General features: G+C 49.7%; 1 protein-coding gene across 7 annotated transcripts in view; it reads right to left on the bottom strand.

The window, feature by feature from the left end:
* ATP2C1 (ATPase secretory pathway Ca2+ transporting 1) overlaps positions 1 to 21,897 on the bottom strand; it is a 291,909-nt gene that overhangs the window by 115,331 nt on the left and 154,681 nt on the right. For all 7 annotated transcript variants that reach the window (XM_030206388.1, XM_030206411.1, XM_030206380.1 and 4 more), the window contains 4 exons: positions 21,388 to 21,485; positions 11,857 to 11,952; positions 11,675 to 11,764; positions 10,616 to 10,720 (listed from right to left, as the gene is read on the bottom strand). In XM_030206388.1, the coding sequence (XP_030062248.1) occupies positions 10,616 to 10,720; positions 11,675 to 11,764; positions 11,857 to 11,952; positions 21,388 to 21,485 (389 nt within the window). The remainder of the gene's footprint in view (positions 1 to 10,615; positions 10,721 to 11,674; positions 11,765 to 11,856; positions 11,953 to 21,387; positions 21,486 to 21,897) is intronic.

The following is a 21,897-nucleotide window of genomic DNA, read 5'->3' as shown; positions in this document are numbered from 1 at the left end:
TGTGTGTGTGTGTGTGTGGGGGGGGGGGGGGGGGGGACAGTTCAGGACGTCCAAAATGTTTGAAAGAAGGACATCCATGCCTTCGCTATGCCTCCGCTGACACACACATACCTCCCTCCCAAGGGACCTGCACACTGCTGCGATGGACCCGAGTATGACATTGCAGGCTGGCAAATAAAGTTTTTAAAGTTGTTTTTTTCGGGGTGGGAAGTGGTTAGTGACCACTGGGCGAGTAAGGGGAGGTCATCCCCGATTCCCTCCAGTGGTCATCTGGTCAGTTCGGGCACCTTTTTGAGGCTTGGTCGTAAGAAAAAATGGACCAAGTAAAGTCGCCCAAGTGCTTGTCAGGAATGCCCTTCTTTTTTCCATTATGGGTCGACAACGCCCATGTGTTAGGCACACCCCAGTCCCGCCTTCGCTAGGCCTTCGACATGCCCCCAGGAACTTTGGTTGTCCCCACGACAGGAAGCAGTTGGGGACACCCAAAATCAGCTTTCGATTATGCCGATGTGGGCGACGCTGAGAGAAGGATGCCCATCTCCCGATTTGTGTCGAAAGATGGGCGCCCTTCTCTTTCGAAAATAAGCCTGCTAGTGTACCTGTACTCATCTTTAGCCACTATTGAAAATGGTGTGAGCTAAACCCAAATAAAGAAAGAAAGAAGACATGCTATCAACCTTGAAAATGCTGAAAACTGTATTCTAGCTCATGAACAGCAACAGTATGTTGCATATTTTGGGATCTGCTTACAAATTACTCAATCATCACTAATAGTAGGTCATCAAACAATGACTTAGGCCCAGATGCACTAAACCTTAAGACCCTTTTAACGGCCCTTTACTGACCCTTAACGAAGAAATTTTCAACCGTAGCATGCATCAAAGGCCATTTTCCGACGAGGCCAGCAGCTAAAGAAAAGGGAATGCAAACGAGAAACTACCATTGAAATGTGGACAATTCGGAATGCACTAACCATATTGCAACGAATCATCTACCGTCAGAAATTTAACGTGAGCTCAGACCTGTTATTAAGGCCTAAGCTGTCAGATCCCCGCTGCCCCCTGCACCATAAAAATCATGTTTAAAAAGAAAAGTGAGCTTCCCGCTTCCCTCTGCCTAAAATAAAAAATGAAACTAACATCAAAAAAGGATCGGGAGGGGGCAAAGGCGCTCATCAGGAGCGTCCTGTATGGACGGCCTTGCCCCCTCCCCACCCCCCGCCCGAGGTCGCCGCTGCTCCCCGCTTCTCCCTGTATGAAATAAAAACTCTTAAAATAAAAATCCAACTTTCGCAGCGCCAGGCCCCCCTCCCTTCCTGTCTCTCTCTTCTCCCACCACTGCTCCGCCTCCCGCCATTGTCCGCCTCCGTGCCCCGCCCCCCTGAGTTCGTCGCCGCCACACCCTCTCCACCGGACCCCCCCCCCCCCCCGCCTTAATGGCCGGTGCAGCGCCTCTCACCTGTGTTTGAAGGCGCTGCACGGGATGAAACAACTGATCGTTGATCGGTTCTGCCTCCACCGACGTCTCTCTCCTTCTTCCTGTGCCCGCCCTCCTCTGACGTAAGTTACCTACGTAGATAACCTACGTCAGAGGAGGGGAGCGGCGGCGACGAACTCAGGAGAGCGGGGCACGGAGGCGGACGATGGCGGGAGGCGGAGCAGTGATGGGAGAAGGAGAAGAGAGAGACAGGAAGGGGAGGGGGGGCCTGGCGCTGCGAAAGTTGGATTTTTATTTTAAAAGTTTTTATTTCATACAGGGAGAAGCAAGGAGCAGCGGTGACCTCGGGCGAGGGGGGGGGGGCAAGGCCGTCCATACAGGACACTCCTAATGAGCGCCTTTGCCCCCTCCTGATCCTTTTTTGTTGTTTGTTGAGATATTTTATGCAGGGGAAAGCGGTGAACCACGTGTTTTTTTGTTGTTGCTGTTTTGGACGTTTGTGGCATGCGCAGAGCAGCCAGCATAACGCTTGGCTGCTCTGCGCATGCTTTAGGGGCCGATTACCAACGGGGATTACGAATCTTTGATACATTGTACTTTTCAATACCGCACCGAACATGTGCGACTTGTTTTTTTGGTGCATGCTTCGTTTTTTCAAATTCGTTAAGGACTTTAAAGTTTTAGATTTTTTTTACGAATGGTTGATGCATCTGGGCCTATGACCTTTAAAAATCTAACCACAATATACTTTTCTAGTCTGCTGCATGTTAGCAATATAAAAAAAACCAAAACCCTGATATCAGTTGACAATCCCCTCAATATATCACATATGTACATGGCCTAATTCCAAACATTATTCACCCTTAGCCAATAGGGCATGCAATGCTAATCTGGTTCTGTAACTGAGCTTAATTCCTTACACAAAATATTATTAATTGGCTACAATCATTAAAATGTAGCTGGTAAAGGTAAATAAACTGCAATCATAACTTTTTTGTGGGACATATTTATTATATTCTCAGCTCCTAAGAAGCTTCCCTATATAAACTACAGGCATCACTGCAATGATCTGTAAAAATTATACATTTATATGAAGTTTCAAGACTGACTTATTTTCCCCTTTGGTATTTTCTCACATCCTTCTGTACTGCCAGTGGAACTCAAGCGTTGAGTTTCACTTGTCATTTCCTGATATTTAAAAGAGGTAAAGTGAAGGCTTGGCAACAGAGTTTCATTTTATTTATTTGTCGTTTCTCCCCTTTAGCTTCTTCTTCCCCACTAGCAACAGCTGAAAACCAAGCACAGCAGACAAAGCCTTATAGACCAAGAAGAAAGTGGAACTCATCCAATGCTGCTGCTCCTGCTACAGGGAGTCAGACTGGAAACTTGTAGGTTTTGTTTATTCTGAAATTAGAGGGGTATGAGCTCATTCAGATGGATTTTTGATTGTTTTATTTCTTCTTTTAACTACTTACGACAGTAACAGAAATTGCAATATAAACATTCCAGCACAGGGTATTCCAGGAAATGCCTTTAGTGCATGCCAGGGTATACTACTTGCTCGTTAATGGCTCATTGATTGCTCGTTAAGTTTAGTGCATCTGGCCCTCAGCTGGGTTACTTCAGTGACCATCCTGGACTAGGGGGCCTGGCTCCATTTAAAACCTTGCACTAACCACAACTGCCCAGTTTATTTATGCTTTCTGTGGTTGAGGGGAGCCCACAATGTTTTGGCTGTTCTTATTCACCATGTTTCCTTCTGGAAGATTTTCCATATAGTTTGTGTGTGTCTTGTTAAAGTTTTCAGTTTGATTGATTTTGTTTGTTTTGAAACATTTTATAGATGGGTTTTATTGTAAATCACCTTGTTGTTACTGAAGGGCAGTATAATCAAATATATTTAACATCTGAGCTCCCCCCCCCCCCCCACCCTGTGCGGGCTGAGTATGCTGCCTTCACAACATTCCCAGTTGGGCTGGGAAGCAGAAGTCGCAAACCAGGAATCAAACCTGAAACCTACTATATAGTAGTGCACAGCATTTATTATCTGGATCACCACCTGAACCTGCTCTTACCCTCCCCCTCAATGCCCCTCTGCCTTATATAGCGAAGATACTTACCTGTAGCAGGTATTCTCCAAGGACAACAGGCTGATTATTCTCACACATGGGTTGGCGATCCGCGCTGGCCCAGGAATCGGCACAGGACATAGCAAAAAATTAAAAGATTTGCCAGAACCTTCTGGCGCGCGTGCGGTGGTGCACTACGCACGCGCAGACTGACTTCCCGCCTGCCATGTGCGCGCATTCCTAAGTTCAAAAATATAAAGAAATAACTCCAAGGTGACGTGGGTGGGATTGTGAGAATAATCAGCCTGCTGTCCTCGGAGAATACCTGCTACAGGTAAGTATCTTCGCTTTCTCCGAGGACAAGCAGGCTGAACAATTCTCACACATGGGGTATCCCTAGCATCTAGGTTCACCCAAAACAATAAACAATGGCCAACTGGGCCTCACAACGGCAAGGACATAACTTAGATTAACCTAAAACTATATACAACTAATTGAGAGTGCAGCCTGGAACAGAACAAAACGGGCCTAGGGGGGTGGAGTTGGATTCTAAACCCAAACAGATTCTGCAGCACCGACTGCTCAAACCGACTGTTGCATCGGGTATCCTGCTCAAGGCAGTAGTGCAATGTGAATGTGTGGACTGAAGACCACGTTGCAGCTTTGCAAATCTCTTCAATGGAGGCTGACTAAGTGAGCCACCGACGCAGCCATTACTCTGACGTTATGAGCTGTGACATGACCCTCCAGAGTCAACCCAGCTTTGGCATAAGTGAAGGAAATGCAATCTGTTAGCCAATTGGAAATTGTGCATTTTCCGATGGCAACTCCCCTCCTGTTGGGATCAAAAGCAACAAACATTTGGGCGGACTGTCTGAAGGGCTTCATCCACTCCACGTAAAAGACCAATGCTCTCTTGCAGTCCAAGGTGTGCAAGTTGCTTTCGCTAGGGTGCACATGAGGAAGGGGAAAATAAAGTTTGCAAGACAATTGATTGGTTTAGATGGAGCTCCTACACCACCTTCGGCAGGAACTTAGGGTGCATGCAGAGGACTACTCTGTTGTGATGAAACTTAGCATAAGGTGCACCCACTACTAGGGCCTGAAGCTCACTGACCCGACGAGCTGAAGTAACAGCCACCAAGAAAATGACCTTCTGGGTCAAGTACTTCAGATGGCAGAAATTCAGTGGCTCAAAAGGAGCTTTCATCAGCTGAGTGAGAAAGACATTGAGATCCCATGACACTGGCAGAGATTTGACAGGGGGCTTTGACAAAAGCAAACCTCTCATGAAGCGAACAACTAAAGGCTGTCCAGAGATAGGCTTACCCTCTACATGCTGATGATAAGCACTGATTGCACTAAGATGAACTCTTACTGAGTTGATCTTGATACCAGACTCTGACAAGTGTAGAAGATATTCAAGAAGGGTCTGTGTAGGAAAAGATAGAGGATCTACGGCCTTGCTATCACATCAGATGGCAAACCTCCTCCATTTGAAACAGTAACACCTCTTAGTGGAATCTTTCCTAGAAACAAGCAAGACCCGGCAGACACCCTCCGAAAGACCCAAGGAAGTAAATTCTAGGCTCTCAACATCCAGGCTGTGAAAGCCAGAGTGTCACGTTTTCAAAGCAGGAAACTGGGTTGTGCGCCCTTGGGCCACTGCTGAGGAGCGGCAGCGGCAGGCAAAACCACCCCACACCGGAGACTAGGCAGAACAGGACTGGAACGCCGGACTGGAGTTGCAGCAGAGGCAAACAGGCAGGACTAAAGCAGAGCAGGGACCCTTAAACTTCACCTGCACTTGGCCACTTTTCACCACGAGTTGAGCTCCTGGCTCCAGGTGGCCAGCAGGACTTTGCAGGACAGGGCAGGGGCTGGATACCAACAGGCAACACACAACAGAGTAGGACTAAAAGCTGCCAATGCAGCCACAAAACAAGAAACACAAACAGATAAGGATTAGGACTGAAAGCTGCCAGGCAGCCACTAAACAGGAAACACAGAACCAAGCACTAGACACAGACTACAGACCAGAAACCAGACAAGGAAATAAGCAATAAAACCTAAACTAAACTACACACAGAGTAACTAGAAACAGACAAGAATCAAGGCAAGAAACCAGACTGAGCAGAAGTGCAAACAGCACCCCAACAAACCTCAGAGCCTTACGCGATGCAAAGGCAAAGCAGAAAGGTTTCAAACTAGCTAATAAGCCCAGCAGCAGCTGAGGCTCAAGCTGCAGCAATCACCAGAAAACTACTGGTGCTGTGCAGGTTCAATCCAAGCAAGCAAGTCTGGCAGCCCGGAAGATCCGGCCCGGACTGGGCTGAAATCTGGAACGGATGACAGAACACAGAATCTAATGCAGCCAGCACACAAAGACAGAGATAGAACTAACTCACAAAGAACAGACGGAAGCCAGCTCAGAAGCTGACCGCCGGAAATACGGTGAGTTTGAGAGGGGTCACGGCCACAGACGTGACACAGAGACTGGAGGTTGGGATGTTGAAGCGATCCCTCGTTCTGGGTGAAGGAGGTCGGAAAACACTCCAATCTCCACGGTTCTTTGGAGGACAACTTCAGAAGAAAAGGGAACCAAATCTGATGAGGCCAGTAGGGTGCGATCAAGATCATGGTTACACGGTCCTGCTTGAGTTTCAGCAAAGTCTTTCCTACTAGAGGTATGGGACAATATGCATACAGAAGGCCTGTCCCCAATGGAGGAGAAAGGCATCTGACGCTAATCTGTCGTGGGCCTAAAGCCGGGAACAGAACTGAGGGACCTTGTGATTGATTTGAGTGGCAAAAAGATCCACAGAGGGGGTGCCCCACGTTCGGAAGGTCTTGCGGACAAAGCCCATATTAAGCGACCACTTGTAAGGATGCATTACCCTGCTTAGCCTGTCGGCCAGACTGTTGTGTACGCCTGCCAGATAAGTGGCTTGGAGAAACATGCCGTGACGGCGCGACCAAAGCTACATATGGATGGCCTCCTGACACAGAGGGCGAGATCCGGTGCCCCCCTGCTTGTTGGCGTGGTACATCGCAACCTGATTGTCTGTTTGAATTAAGATGATTTGGTTGATCTGAAGACCTGTTTCCTGGAAGGACCAGGCTCCCTGAGTGTGAAGCCCATCTACATGAGCTCCCCACCCCAGGAGAGATGCATCCATCGTCAGCACTTTCTGCGGCTGAAGAATTTGGAATGGTCGTCCCATGGACAAATTGGTCCAGATTGTCCACCACTGAAGAGAGTTGCAAAAGTCGGTGGACAGTTGGATCACATCTTCTAGATTCCCCGCAGCTTGAAACCCCTGAGAAGCTAGGGTCCAATGAGCAGATCTCATGTGTACACGTCCCATGGGTATAACATGAACTGTGGAGGCCATGTGCCCAAGAGTCTCAACATCTGCCGAGCTGTGACTTGCTGAGACGTTCGGACCGTGGATACTAGGAACAGAAGGTTGTTTGCCCATGCCTTGGGGAGAAAGGCTCAAGTCGTCCTCGTGTCCAGTAGTGATCCAATGAACTCCAATTTCTGAACAGGAGTGAGATGGGACGGCGTAATTTATTACAAACCCCAGTAGTTCCACCACCTGAATAGTCATCCGCATGGACTGTCGAGCACCGTCCTCCGAGGTGCTCTTCACCAGCCAATTGTCGAGATAAGGGAACACATGCACTCCCAGTCTGCATAGCGACGCTGCGACTATACTACTAGGCATTTTGTGAAAACTCTAGGAGCTGACGCTAGGCCAAATGGCAGTACGTTGTACTGAAAGTGCTGCGTTCCCAGCCGAAATCAAAGATACATTCCGATACTTCCAGCTCACAGGAAGTGAGTATATGCATCCTTCAAGTCCAGACAGCATAGTCAATCGTTTTCCTGAATCATGGGAAGAAGGGTGCCCAAACTAGAAATTTGTTCAGGTCCCTTAGATCTAGGATGGGACGCATCCCCCCTGTTTTCTTTTGAACAAGGAAGTACCTAGAATAGAATCCCAGCCCTTCTTCCCCTGGTGGAACGGGTTTGACCGCATAGGCCTTTAGAAGGGCGGAGAGTTCCTCTGCAAGCACCTGCCTGTGCTGGAAGCTGTATGAATGAGCTCCCGGTGGGCAATTTGGAGGTGTGAATTCCAGATTGAGGGTGCATCCTAACTGGACTATTTGAAGAACCCACCAGTTGGAGGTAATGAGAAGCCACCTTTGGTGAAAAAACATTAACCTTCCCCCAACCGGCAAGTCGTCCGGCACGGACACTGTTACAGTGGCTATGCTTATCTAGAGCCAGTCAAAAGCCCATACCTGGCGTTTGCTGAGGAGCAGCAGGAGCCTTGGGTGCATGCTGCTGATGGGAACAAGCACGCTGGGGCTGATTCTGAGTAGGTTGGTGGGACGCTGGAGTGTGCCTACACCTAGCATAGGACTAGGGAGCACGCCGCAACCCCCTAAAAAACATCCTAGTTGAAGAGGATGTAGCAGAAGGTGCCCGGCAGGAGAGAGAAGCCATAGCATCTGTGTGATTTCTTGGTCGACCAGGTCTTCTACCTTCTCTCTGAAAAGGTTATCCCCCCAGCAAGGTACATCTGCCATCCTCTGCTGGATGGAATGGTCCAAGTCAGAGACACGCAGCCGTTAGAGTCTGCGCATCGCTATACCCTGAGCAGAAATTCTGGACGCCACATCAAAAGTGTTGTATGCGCCCCTGGCCAGGAATTTACGACACACCTTCTGCTGCCTGACCACCTGGTGAAAAGGTTCTGCCTGCTCTGGAGGGAAGGCATCGACCAAAGTAGACAGCTGCCTCCACAAGTTTCACAAATGAATGCTTGTGCTGGTAAGATTGGATACAAAAAGAATCCAAGGTCCTAGCTTCTCTGCCTGTGGGCGCTGAGGCATAGTCCCTAGTACTCTTGGCTCTCTTGACGGCGGAATCCACCACCATGGAGTTATGGGGTAACAGAGGTTCACCGTGGATCCGATACTGAGAATCAGTCTTCTTAGGGAGCATGGGGCCAGACAGAGGGAACAACCAATTTTGAATAAGGACTTCCCGAAGTACCTTATGCAAAAGAGCAGTTACTGCCTCCTTAGGTGGACAGGTGTAGTCCAGGACCTCGAGCATCTCAGCCCTGGGCTCATCCTCCATGTCTGCAGGGAATGGAATGGCCTCAGCCATTTCCCACACAAATGATCAAAAGGAAAGGCTCTCAGGAGGAATCAGTCTCCTTTCAGGTGGAGGGAAAGGTTCAGAGGGAATCCCAAAGGACTCAGAGGAAAAGTACCTGGGATCTTCCTCTGGCTCCCACGAGTACTCCTCCTCAGTATTGGAAAGCACCTCTCTCAGGGTTCTCGGAGACTGAGCCGGCCTCAATGGTGATGTCGAGGGGCAGAGGCCCGCATGGACTGTGGTGAAGCTTCCTCCACCAACATCGATGGGGAGTCAACCTAGGTGGCAGCAGATACCGGAGCCGCAAGCGGCACTGAGCTCGGAGACCTCGCCGCAAGTAGAGGGCCAGACGCCGCTTAAGCAGACAACATGGCAGGCACAAACACCCCCAATGCCGAAGCACACTGGCGCAGCAGTCCTTCCAGAAGCTCTGGAAGCAAAGCCCAGATGCGCTCGTCGAAAGCCGCCATCAGAGAAGGCTGCAGGGCCAATGGAGCAGTCAGTGGCAGAATCTGCTAAGGCTCGGGAGCAGGAACCGGATTGCTGAGAGGCCGACGCGTTGGCACCTCCTGTACGGAGGGGGAGTGGTCCTCCCGGCACCAACGCTTCTCAGGTGCTCTCGGCACTGTGAAACGAGAGGGAACGGTGTTGGTGCTTCTTAGCCGTCGCTCGATGCACCTCACTGAGGCTCCTCGGTGCCGACGTCGAATCCCCATGTCGCCTCGGGGTTGGGTCCGACGATGGACGGTCCCGTGGGCCTGACAGCAGGAGGCGTCGAGACAGGTGGAGACCCACTCGATACCTCATTGCTCCCAGCGTGTCGGCTTCTCCGCAGCCATGCCTACCTCCGCTCCCGACGTCAATGTGTCCCTCGATGTCAACGTTCCAATGCCAAAGGACCGGACCGAGCACCAAAAAGTTTCTCTCTGGGCTTCTCGAGCAAGTTGAGTCCTTTTCTTCATATGAAGACAAAGGACACAATGAGATGGGCTATGGTCGAGCCTAAGGCACTGGATACACCAAGAATGGGTATCTGTACCTGAGATGGTCTGGTTGCACAGAGTACAACATTTGAAGCCGCTGGGAGTCTTCGATGACATGGAAGGGAAGCCCGCACCTGCAAAAATCAAACGGCTCGATTGTGCCAAGAAAAAGGGCGATACCCGACTGCATGGCCTAAAAGACGGCCGCTATCGAAAAAGAAAGGAAACTTAAAGAGGGAAAAACAAAACTAAAAAAAAATAAAGGGAAAATCTTTTATTTTTTTTTTTTTTAAACAGAATTAAATGAAAACCAAATGAAAAATACGCTTTAAAATTAAAGAAGGCTCTTTCCCGGGCGCGAAGAGAGGAGGCACAGAAAAAGCTGTCGCTCCTTGCGCAGAAGAAAAGAAACTGCAGTCCGAGCATGCATGGTGCACCACTGCTTGCGCACCAGAAGGCTCTGGCAAATCTTTTTATTTTTTGCCATGTCCTTTGCCGATTCCCAGGCCAGCGCGGATCGCCGACCCATGTGTGAGAATAGTTCAGCCTGCTTGTCCTCAGACAAATCTATATTCCTGTCCTTGCCCCTACCAAATTCAAAAGAGGCACACGTGCTGCACTGCAGTGTCTGAAGGAAAGGAGTCCTGGAGAACTGGGGAACTGTTATTGAGCCCCAGTACTTTGGGTAGAAACCTAAGTTAGCAGGTATGCCAGCAACTCCTCCTTCACAGGATGCTCTGAAAGTTACCAAAGCATTGCTCTCAACACAACCTACCAAAGCATTGCTCTCAACACAACCTGCCAAGTGAATCTGAACTTCACTAGCGATCAAATTAGGATTTCAAATGTTGCAACATCCAGTGTAATCACCTGGCCACCAGAGCAGCCTATTAGCAAATTATTCTAATAAAGGATTTGTGCATAATCTTTTGAAAGTTAGAGCACTATACCTGCTGTTTTCTATGGACACACTTGACAGCCATCCATTTTTGCTCTGAGCTGAAAGGATACTCAGCTCTTCTTATGTAATCATGCCGAAGACCCTCGAGACCCATCTGCATATGATTTAAGAACATAAAACAGGCCATTTGAAACATGTGTTCACTTCAAGGTCTCTGTTTCTCACTCAGAATTTTTAATACAGTCCCTTTCAATAGCATTCTAGAAATTCCATATCAGCATTTCTCCTTATGAACTGTGTAAGAAAATGAGCTCCCATTTCTCATCTTGGTCATCTGTTGTGTCCTGCTTTACAGACCAGTACCTTATATTTGACAAGTGAAGAATGAAAGGGTAGGAAACATAATATGATTTCTTCAGTACTTTCTTGAAAACTAGTCAGCTGTCCCCTAGTTTGATTCTATCAGGTATTTCTGTTGATGTCAATGTAACCCTATCACCACAAAAATGAGGGTAATCTACTGAAAACTCATTTTATACATCCAAAAATTCACAGTTGTAATCTCAACTGTACATAGTCTTAGAAGCAATTAAGTAACTTGATATTGGAATCTATGGAACATGTTTCTCAAGCTCTGTTGTGTGCTATTACCAAAGAGGGCCTATCATAAAAAAGCAGCAGCCACAGTAAATAAAGCATGTTATCATGCAATGTGATTTCATAAATAAAAACCTAGGCCTCAATTTTTGCCTCATAATTTAATTACCATAAAGCTGTGCAGAACAGTATGGGAGAGGATGAAACAGCCTACTGATAGAACACACACAGGCTTTGTGTTTTCTCATTTTACTCCTTGCACCATATTTGACTTGACAAGAATTGTCCAATGCACTTCAAGCACCAACCATATAGCAGTGTGCAATTATACTAACAATCATTAGCCTTTCAATCCACCAAATCAATATTGTGTGGCTGACATAAGAGCTTATGAAAATTTTACTGAAAGATTACAAGTCCAATAAAAATACTTATGCTGAAAATACTCCTCCATATTTTAAAATATTTGTCTTGTTGCACAATGATGAAAACACAAATATCTGTCACTTACCTTCATTGACAGAGCGATTAATGCCCCCTCAGTTGGCTTTCCCATTAACGTATTGTTTCTAATTTCAGCATCATTGCACACACAGCCTGCCTGAAAGATGAGCAAAAATCCACAGCAATGAAGCCAGCGCATTATGCTACTCATATAATAAGTTAGGGTTTATTAGTGCAAGAGTAGTTTACCTCAACAATTTTGCTTAAAGACAGATTACATAATCCATGGATAACATCACCATTGCTCATCACGTCTCCAAATCGATTATAGCCTACTCCTGTGACCTATAAGGACAAAGAGAATGATTTTTGATCTGATAAATGCAATATTTCACCCATTTCAGCACAGGAATAAATGCTGTGACCAAACTGCAGACTTTGGTAGGAATCACAAACGGATTCACATCTTCTGAACAGCTTTTCCACAACTGAACATCGTCCACCCAAATTGTGGCATACAAATAGTCAAGTGTTAGAACACTGCTTTTAGTTAAATGAATATTCAACCATCCATAAGTAAATCCGTAAGGGATGCATTGGGCCAGAACGATGAATTTCTACAAGTATATCTGGGCATTGGGTTACGAGGCTGACAACCTATGACCTGAATTTCTCACACAGGATCATTTTTACAGAGTCAGATACTAACCAAGGCTCCCAATAGGCATGTAGCAAGAATGCAAAAAAAAAAAAAAAAAAATTATTAGCACTACATAGCTGCTGTAAGCAGGGGTCAATAACCTCACTGGAAATGGAATTAGTGTAGTACAGAGGGAATTGCAGAATTTAAAGGATACCCATTGACACCTAGCATAGATTACACCTTTTACAGAGGTATTATTGGCTCATGGCAAGGGAAAGAAGACCATTGTATAACCGATCTCAGAACATGACTCAAAATCTGCTGCAAAAAATAAAAGGATTTATGCTTACTACGGAGTGGGATTGTATATGGAATAATAAAAGGCTGTGCTGTAATCATGGCCTGAATCTGTCTCTGGAAAAAAGGATCCCATATGTGAAATATGTTGCCAAGCATTTAAACTAAATGGATAGGGTTGGCAGATGGAAGCTCGCTGATTATGCCTGTCACCCCTGAAAAGCAAAGACAGACAATAGGAAAAATTATGAAAGCAATGATTTCATTAGACCAGTCCTGAGCAACTGTGCAAAATGAGAGAGTGAGTATGAGGAATACAGAGAATAGTTTAGTTCCATTCACTGTCTGTAACACCTTTCAAGCAAACATTGAACACTTTAAACCTGGAGTACATCATAAAAACAAAAAATATACAGTGGTGGAAATAAGTATTTGATCCCTTGCTGATTTTGTAAGTTTGCCCACTGACAAAGACATGAGCAGCCCATAATTGAAGGGTAGGTTATTGGTAACAGTGAGAGATAGCACATCACAAATTAAATCCGTAAAATCACATTGTGGAAAGTATATGAATTTATTTGCATTCTGCAGAGGGAAATAAGTATTTGATCCCCCACCAACCAGTAAGAGATCTGGCCCCTACAGACCAGGTAGATGCTCCAAATCAACTCGTTACCTGCATGACAGACAGCTGTCGGCAATGGTCACCTGTATGAAAGACACCTGTCCACAGACTCAGTGAATCAGTCAGACTCTAACCTCTACAAAATGGCCAAGAGCAAGGAGCTGTCTAAGGATGTCAGGGACAAGATCATACACCTGCACAAGGCTGGAATGGGCTACAAAACCATCAGTAAGACGCTGGGCGAGAAGGAGACAACTGTTGGTGCCATAGTAAGAAAATGGAAGAAGTACAAAATGACTGTCAATCGACAAAGATCTGGGGCTCCACGCAAAATCTCACCTCGTGGGGTATCCTTGATCATGAGGAAGGTTAGAAATCAGCCTACAACTACAAGGGGGGAACTTGTCAATGATCTCAAGGCAGCTGGGACCACTGTCACCACGAAAACCATTGGTAACACATTACGACATAACGGATTGCAATCCTGCAGTGCCCGCAAGGTCCCCCTGCTCCGGAAGGCACATGTGACGGCCCGTCTGAAGTTTGCCAGTGAACACCTGGATGATGCCGAGAGTGATTGGGAGAAGGTGCTGTGGTCAGATGAGACAAAAATTGAGCTCTTTGGCATGAACTCAACTCGCCGTGTTTGGAGGAAGAGAAATGCTGCGTATGACCCAAAGAACACCGTCCCCACTGTCAAGCATGGAGGTGGAAATGTTATGTTTTGGGGGTGTTTCTCTGCTAAGGGCACAGGACTACTTCACCGCATCAATGGGAGAATGGATGGGGCCATGTACCGTACAATTCTGAGTGACAACCTCCTTCCCTCCGCCAGGGCCTTAAAAATGGGTCGTGGCTGGGTCTTCCAGCATGACAATGACCCAAAACATACAGCCAAGGCAACAAAGGAGTGGCTCAGGAAGAAGCACATTAGGGTCATGGAGTGGCCTAGCCAGTCACCAGACCTTAATCCCATTGAAAACTTATGGAGGGAGCTGAAGCTGCGAGTTGCCAAGCGACAGCCCAGAACTCTTAATGATTTAGAGATGATCTGCAAAGAGGAGTGGACCAAAATTCCTCCTGACATGTGTGCAAACCTCATCATCAACTACAGAAGACGTCTGACCGCTGTGCTTGCCAACAAGGGTTTTGCCACCAAGTATTAGGTCTTGTTTGCCAGAGGGATTAAATACTTATTTCCCTCTGCAGAATGCAAATAAATTTATATACTTTCCACAATGTGATTTTCCGGATTTAATTTGTGATGTGCTATCTCTCACTGTTACCAATAACCTACCCTTCAATTATGGGCTGCTCATGTCTTTGTCAGTGGGCAAACTTACAAAATCAGCAAGGGATCAAATACTTATTTCCACCACTGTATAATGTAATAAAGATTAATATAAGAAAAAAAAAAATCAACCACCACACAGGAGAATTTAAAGATCAATACATCAGAGAAAAAGCATAGAAACGCAGAAGCAAGACAGCAGATAAAGGCCAAACGACCCATCCAATCTGCCCATCCACTATTTCCTCCTCTCCCTAAGAGATCCCACTACTTGTCCCATGCTTCCTTGAATTCAGATACAGGCTTCCACCATCTTCACTGGGAGGCCATTCCATGAATTCACCACCCTTTCTGTTCTTTGAGGAGAGAGATGTGGTCATAGAGGTGAGCTTTATGTACGATTTTCCTGGCAGTGGACCAAACCACTTGAAGATGCTTTAGACTTGCCTGGCTGGTGTGAAGGTGGCAGACCTCACACGTCACCTAGATAGGATTTTAGATAGTGCTGGTGAGGAGCCGGTTGTCTTGGTACATGTGGGTACCAATGACATAGGAAAATGTGTGAGAGAGGTTCTGGAAACCAAATTTAGACTCTTAGGTAGAAAGCTCAAATCCAGATCCTCTACGGTAGCATTTTCTGAAATGCTACCCGTTCCATGCACAGGGCCCAAGAGACAGGCAGCACTTATGATTTTGAAACATTACAGTACTATCTGGTGGCTATGGACAGTGAATGATACATACCTGTAGCAGGTGTTCTCCGAGGACAGCAGGCTGATTGTTCTCACGACTGGGTGACGTCCGCGGCAGCCCCCACCAACCGGAAAGAAGCTTCGCAGGACGGTCGGCACGCAGGGCACGCCCACCGCGCATGCGCGGCCGTCTTCCCGCCCGTGCGCGACCGCTCCCGCCAGTTGAATGACTAGCAAAAGATGAAACACACAACTCCAAAGGGGAGGAGGGAGGGTAGGTGAGAACAATCAGCCTGCTGTCCTCGGAGAACACCTGCTACAGGTATGTATCATTCACTTTCTCCGAGGACAAGCAGGCTGCTTGTTCTCACGACTGGGGTATCCCTAGCTCTCAGGCTCACTCAAAACAATAACCCAGGTCAATTGAACCTCGCAACGGCGAGGGTACAACAGAAATTGACCTACGAAGAACAACTAACTGAGAGTGCAGCCTGACCAGAATAAATTCGGGTCCTGGAGGGTGGAGTTGGATTTACACCCCAAACAGATTCTGCAGCACCGACTGCCCGAACCGACTGTCGCGTCGGGTATCCTGCTGGAGGCAGTAATGAGATGTGAATGTGTGGACAGATGACCACGTCGCAGCTTTGCAAATCTCTTCAATAGTGGCTGACTTCAAGTGGGCCACCGACGCTGCCATGGCTCTGACACTATGAGCCGTGACATGACCCTCAAGAGTCAGCCCAGCCTGGGCGTAAGTGAAGGAAATACAATCTGCTAGCCAATTGGAGATGGTGCGTTTCCCGACAGCGACCCCTAGCCTGTTAGGGTCGAAAGAAACAAACAATTGGGCGGACTGTCTGTGGGGCTGTGTCCGCTCCAAGTAGAAGGCCAATGCTCTCTTGCAGTCCAATGAGTGCAACTGACGTTCAGCAGGGCGGGTATGCGGCCTGGGGAAGAATGTTGGGAAGACAATTGACTGGTTAAGATGGAACTCCGACACCACCTTTGGCAGGAACTTTGGGTGGGTGCGGAGCACTACTCTGTTGTGATGAAATTTGGTATATGGAGCATGAGCTACTAGGGCTTGAAGCTCACTGACCCTACGAGCTGAAGTAACTGCCACCAAGAAAATGACCTTCCAGGTCAAGTACTTCAGATGGCAGGTATTCAGTGGCTCAAAAGGAGGTTTCATCAGCTGGGTGAGGACGACGTTGAGATCCCATGACACAGTAGGAGGCTTGATAGGGGGCTTTGACAAAAGCAAGCCTCTCATGAATCGAACGACTAAAGGCTCTCCAGAGATGGCTTTACCTTCCACACGATAATGGTAAGCACTAATCGCACTAAGGTGATTCCTTACTGAGTTGGTCTTGAGGCCAGACTCTGATAAGTGCAGAAGGTATTCAAGCAGGTTCTGTGCAGGGCAAGAACGAGGTTCTAGGGCCTTGCTCTCACACCACACGACAAACCTCCTCCACTTGAAAAGTAACTCTTTTTAGTGGAATCCTTCCTAGAGGCAAGCAAGACCCGGGAGACACCCTCAGACAGACCCAACGCAGTGAAGTCTACGCCCTCAACATCCAGGCCGTGAGAGCCAGGGACTGAAGGTTGGGGTGCAGCAACGCTCCGTCGTTCTGCGAGATGAGAGTCGGAAAACACTCCAATCTCCACGGTTCCTCGGAGGACAACTCCAGAAGAAGAGGGAACCAGATCTGACGGGGCCAAAAGGGCGCTATCAGAATCATGGTGCCGCGGTCTTGCTTGAGCTTCAGTAAGGTCTTCCCCACCAAAGGTATGGGAGGATAAGCATACAGGAGGCCGGTCCCCCAATGGAGGAGAAAGGCATCCGACGCTAGCCTGCCGTGTGCCTGAAGTCTGGAACAGAACTGAGGCAGCTTGTGGTTGGTCTGAGAGGCGAAAAGGTCCACTGAGGGGGTGCCCCACTCTCGGAAGATCTTGCGTACCACTCTGGCATGGAGCGACCACTCGTGCGGTTGCATGACTCTGCTCAGTCTGTCGGCCAGACTGTTGTTTATGCCTGCCAGGTACGTGGCTTGGAGGAGCATGCCGAACCGACACGCCCAACGCCACATCCCGACGGCCTCCTGACACAGGGGGCGAGATCCGGTGCCCCCCTGCTTGTTGACGTAATACATTGCAACCTGATTGTCTGTCCGAATTTGGATAATTTGGCAGGACAGCCGATCTCTGAAAGCCTTCAGTGCGTTCCAGATCGCTCGGAGCTCCAGGAGGTTGATCTGCAGATCCTTTTCCTGGAGGGACCACAGACCCTGGGTGTGAAGCCCCTCGACATGAGCTCCCCACCCCAGGCGAGAGGCATCCGTCGTCAGCACTTTCGTGGGCTGCGGAATTTGAAATGGACGTCCCAGTGTCAAATTGGTCCGGATGGTCCACCAGAGCAGTGAAGTGCGGCAACTGGTGGAGAGGCGGATGACATCTTCTAGATTCCCGGTGGCTTGGAACCACTGGGAAGCTAGGGTCCATTGAGCAGATCTCATGTGAAGACGAGCCATGGGAGTCGCATGAACTGTGGAGGCCATATGACCCAGAAGTCTCAACATCTGCCGAGCTGTGATCTGCTGAGACGCTCTGGTCTGCGAAGCCAGGGCCAGGAGATTGGTGGCCCTCGCTTCGGGAAGATACGCCTGAGCCGTCTGGGTATTCAGCAGAGCTCCTATGAATTCCAGAGACTGGGCTGGCTGGAGATGGGACTTTGGGTAATTTATCACAAACCCCAGCAGCTCCAGAAGTTGAATAGTGCACTGCATGGACCGGAGGGCTCCTGCCTCCGAGGTGTTCTTGACCAGCCAATCGTCGAGATATGGGAACACGTGCACTCCCAGCTTGCGTAGGTAGGCCGCTACCACCACGAGGCACTTGGTAAACACTCGTGGGGCAGAGGCGAGCCCAAAGGGCAGCACACAATACTGAAAGTGCCGTGCGCCCAGGCGGAATCTGAGATACTGTCTGTGAGCTGGCAGTATCGGTATGTGAGTATATGCGTCCTTTAAATCCAGGGAACATAGCCAATCGTTTTTCTGAATCATTGGCAGAAGGGTGCCCAAGGAAAGCATCCTGAACTTTTCTTTGACCAGGAATTTGTTCAGGCCTCTCAGGTCTAGGATGGGACGCATCCCCCCTGTTTTCTTTTCCACAAGGAAGTACCTGGAATAGAATCCCTGCCCTTCCTGCCCGGGTGGTACGGGCTCGACCGCGTTGGCGCTGAGAAGGGCGGAGAGTTCCTCTGCAAGTACCTGCTTGTGATGGGAGCTGAAAGACTGAGCTCCCGGAGGACAATTTGGAGGCAGGGAGGCCAAATTCAGGGCGTATCCGCACCGCACTATTTGGAGAACCCACTGGTCGGAGGTTATGAGAGGCCACCTTTGGTGAAAAAATTTTAACCTCCCTCCGACCGGCAGATCGTCCGGTACGGACACTTGTAGGGCGGCTATGTTCCCGTGGATCCAGTCAAAAGCCCGTCCCCGGCTTTTGCTGTGGAGGCGCAGGGGGCTGCTTAGGCGCACGCTGTTGACGAGAACGAGCGCGCTGGGGCTGTCCCTGTGCCTGATGAGGCCTTCGGGCCGGCTGGTTGTACCTACGCTTCGCAAAAGAGTAGGGTGCAGCCTGCCGGGCCCGGGAAAAACGTCCACCTGTGGAGGTGGATGCTGAAGGCACCCGGTGGGAGAGCTTGTCGAGAGCGGTTTCCCGCTGATGCAGTTGGTCCACCATCTGCTCGACCTTCTCACCAAAAATGTTATCCCCCCGGCAAGGGACGTCAGCCAGTCTCTGCTGGGTGCGGTTGTCCAGGTCAGAGGCACGCAGCCATGAGAGCCTGCGCATCACTATACCTTGGGCCGCAGCACGAGATGCCACGTCACAGGTGTCATAGATACCCCTGGACAGGAACTTTCTGCACGCCTTCAGCTGCCTGACCACCTCCTGATAAGGCCTGGACTGCTCCGGCGGGAGCTTCTCGACCAGGTCCGCCAGTTGTTGCACATAGGTCCACATGTGAATGCTCATATAGAGCAGGTATGACTGGATGCGGGTCACGAGCATGGAGGATTGGTAGGCCTTCCTCCCAAACGAGTCCAGAGTGCGAGACTCCCGTCCCGGGGGCGCCGAGGCAGTATCCCTCGAACTCCGTGCCCTCTTGAGAGCAGAATCCACGACCGCTGAGTCATGGGGCAATTGGGGCCGCATTAGCTCTGGGTCGGAGTGGATCCTGTACTGGGACTCTGCTTTCTTGGGAATGGTGGGGTTAGTTAATGGTCGCACCCAGTTCCGAAGCAGCGTCTCCTTAAGGACATTATGCAGCGGCACCGTGGAGGACTCTCTAGGTGGTGATGGATAGTCGAGGACCTCGAGCATCTCGGCCCTCGGCTCTTCCACAGAGACCACGGGGAAGGGAATGCTGATAGACATATCCCGCACAAAGGAGGCAAAGGAGAGACTCTCGGGAGGCGAGAGTTTCCTCTCCGGTGAAGGCGTGGGGTCTGAGGGAAGGCCCGTAGACTCCTCTGAGGAGAAATATCTAGGGTCCTCCTCTTCCCCCCACGAGTCCTCATCCTCGGTGTCGGACATAAGCTCATGTAGCTGAGTCCTGAACCGGGCCCGGCTCGACGTCGAGGCACCAGGGTCTCGGTGTCGTCGAGCGGTGGACTCCCGCGCCGGCGGGGACGGAGCTCCCTCCATCGACGTCGACGGGGACTCCACCTGCGTGGCGGTCGAGACCGGCACCGCAAGCGGTGGCGGCGTCGACAGCCCCGGCGCCGGGCTAGAGCTCGCCGGCGCCACAGTCATCGGCGCCGAGGGCGCAAGCACCCCCGGCGCCGGCACAGCCTGGCGCATCAGCCCTTCCAGGATCCCCGGAAGGATGGCTCTGAGGCACTCGTCCAGGCCCGCTGCCGGGAAAGGCGGTGGGGCCGGTAGGGGTGTCGGCGCCAGAAGCTGCTGGGGGCCAGGAGATGGCACCGAGGTGCCGGAACCCCGATGCGTCGGTACCTCCACAACCGACGGAGACCTCTCCTCCCGACGATGGTGCTTCGGCGTCGCCTCCTCTCCGACATCCGGATGCACCGAGGGCGACCGGTGACGACGCTTCTTATCTTTTTTGCGATGCCCGTCACCGGCGCCGGAGGGCATGGAGGAGGAGGAGGTCGATCCCCCTCGGTCTCGAGGTACCGGGTCAGACAGGGTTCGGTCCCGTGGCCCACGAGCTGAGGGAGTGACCGGGGCCGACTGCCCACGCGGCCTCTCACCCCCACTCTCACCGGAGGACCGGCGGGCCGACGGGACCTGTTCTCCTGGGGTCGCTGCCATCGGTGCCGATGTCTCGGGCATCGATACCGGTACCGAAGGGCCGGTCGTCGATACCGATGCCTTCGAGGTCGACGTCGAGGGGCCGGCGCAAGTTCCAAAAAGACGGTCCCGCAGAACTTGCCTTGCAACCTGAGTCCGTTTCCGGAGACCGAGACACAGAGAACACGACTTGATATTGTGCTCCGGCCCGAGGCACTGGAGGCACCAAGCGTGGGTGTCGGTCTGCGAGATCGGCCGGCCGCAGCAACCACACTTTTTAAATCCACTCGGGACCTTCGAGGACATCGACGGAAAAATCGCGTCGGCGAAGTCAAAGCGTCAATGGTGGCTGAAATCACACCACGAAAAGGAGAAACGACCGAGCAGCCACTAGGCCGCAATGCGGCGTCCCCGCTGGAAGCGAGGGAAAAAGGGAGCGCGTGCTCCACACGCGCAGGGTTTTCCTTTTTTTTTTTTTTTTTTTTTGAAAAAACAAAGGAACCGGGCGGTAACTAGACCGGAAAACAAAGAGAAAAAGCGCGATCGCGTAAACGCGATCGAAAATCCGGCGGCTGAACAAGAGAGAGCGGCGAAGCACGACTCTCTCCAGACGCGGAAAAAAAGGAACTGGCGGGAGCGGTCGCGCACGGGCGGGAAGACGGCCGCGCATGCGCGGTGGGCGTGCCCTGCGTGCCGACCGTCCCGCGAAGCTTCTTTCCGGTTGGTGGGGGCTGCCGCGGACATCACCCAGTCGTGAGAACAAGCAGCCTGCTTGTCCTCGGAGAAATATAGTTTCAGAAGAGAGTCAGAAGAGAGTCACAGATTTTCAGGAGTATCATTCAGCCACATATGATCATGTAACTCACTGTTGAAAAACTTTGAACACTCTGCTATAACTAATTAGTACCTCTGCATGCTGTCCATCTGATGTAAAAATCTGAGTTACAGTCATTTCATTCTTTGTTAGAGTCCCCGTTTTATCAGAACAGATCACATTGCAGCAACCTGTACAACAAAAACAAAGTTAAGTAAATACACAGACTAATCTATGAATGGGAAATACAAATGTGTGTTGGGGATGGAGAAGAGGAAAGTGAAAATATAAAGGTTTTGTTAATAACTATCTTGAAAAAAAAAAGTTACACTACCAAGTCTTTGGTAAAGAGCAATAACAAATCAAGTGGGCATATTTCTAACCTCCCTAAAACGCAGCGACACAAACAACTACAATTAGTTGCCGCAAAGAGAAGGGAGATATCTATAGTCACCTGTGCACATTGTAGTCACCGCTCACAGTATTTCGTCAGGTCTGCTTGTGTCTTCCACCCAGCACATACAACATATAACAGTGCACACAACTAATTCCTTGTCCTGTGCACCAGGGAAATCCAGGACTTATAGATTTGCATTTATCTAC

Source organism: Microcaecilia unicolor, chromosome 1 (assembly GCF_901765095.1).
Source record: "Microcaecilia unicolor chromosome 1, aMicUni1.1, whole genome shotgun sequence".
NCBI lineage: Eukaryota > Metazoa > Chordata > Amphibia > Gymnophiona > Siphonopidae > Microcaecilia > Microcaecilia unicolor.
This window is presented reverse-complemented; position numbering and strand designations above follow the sequence as displayed.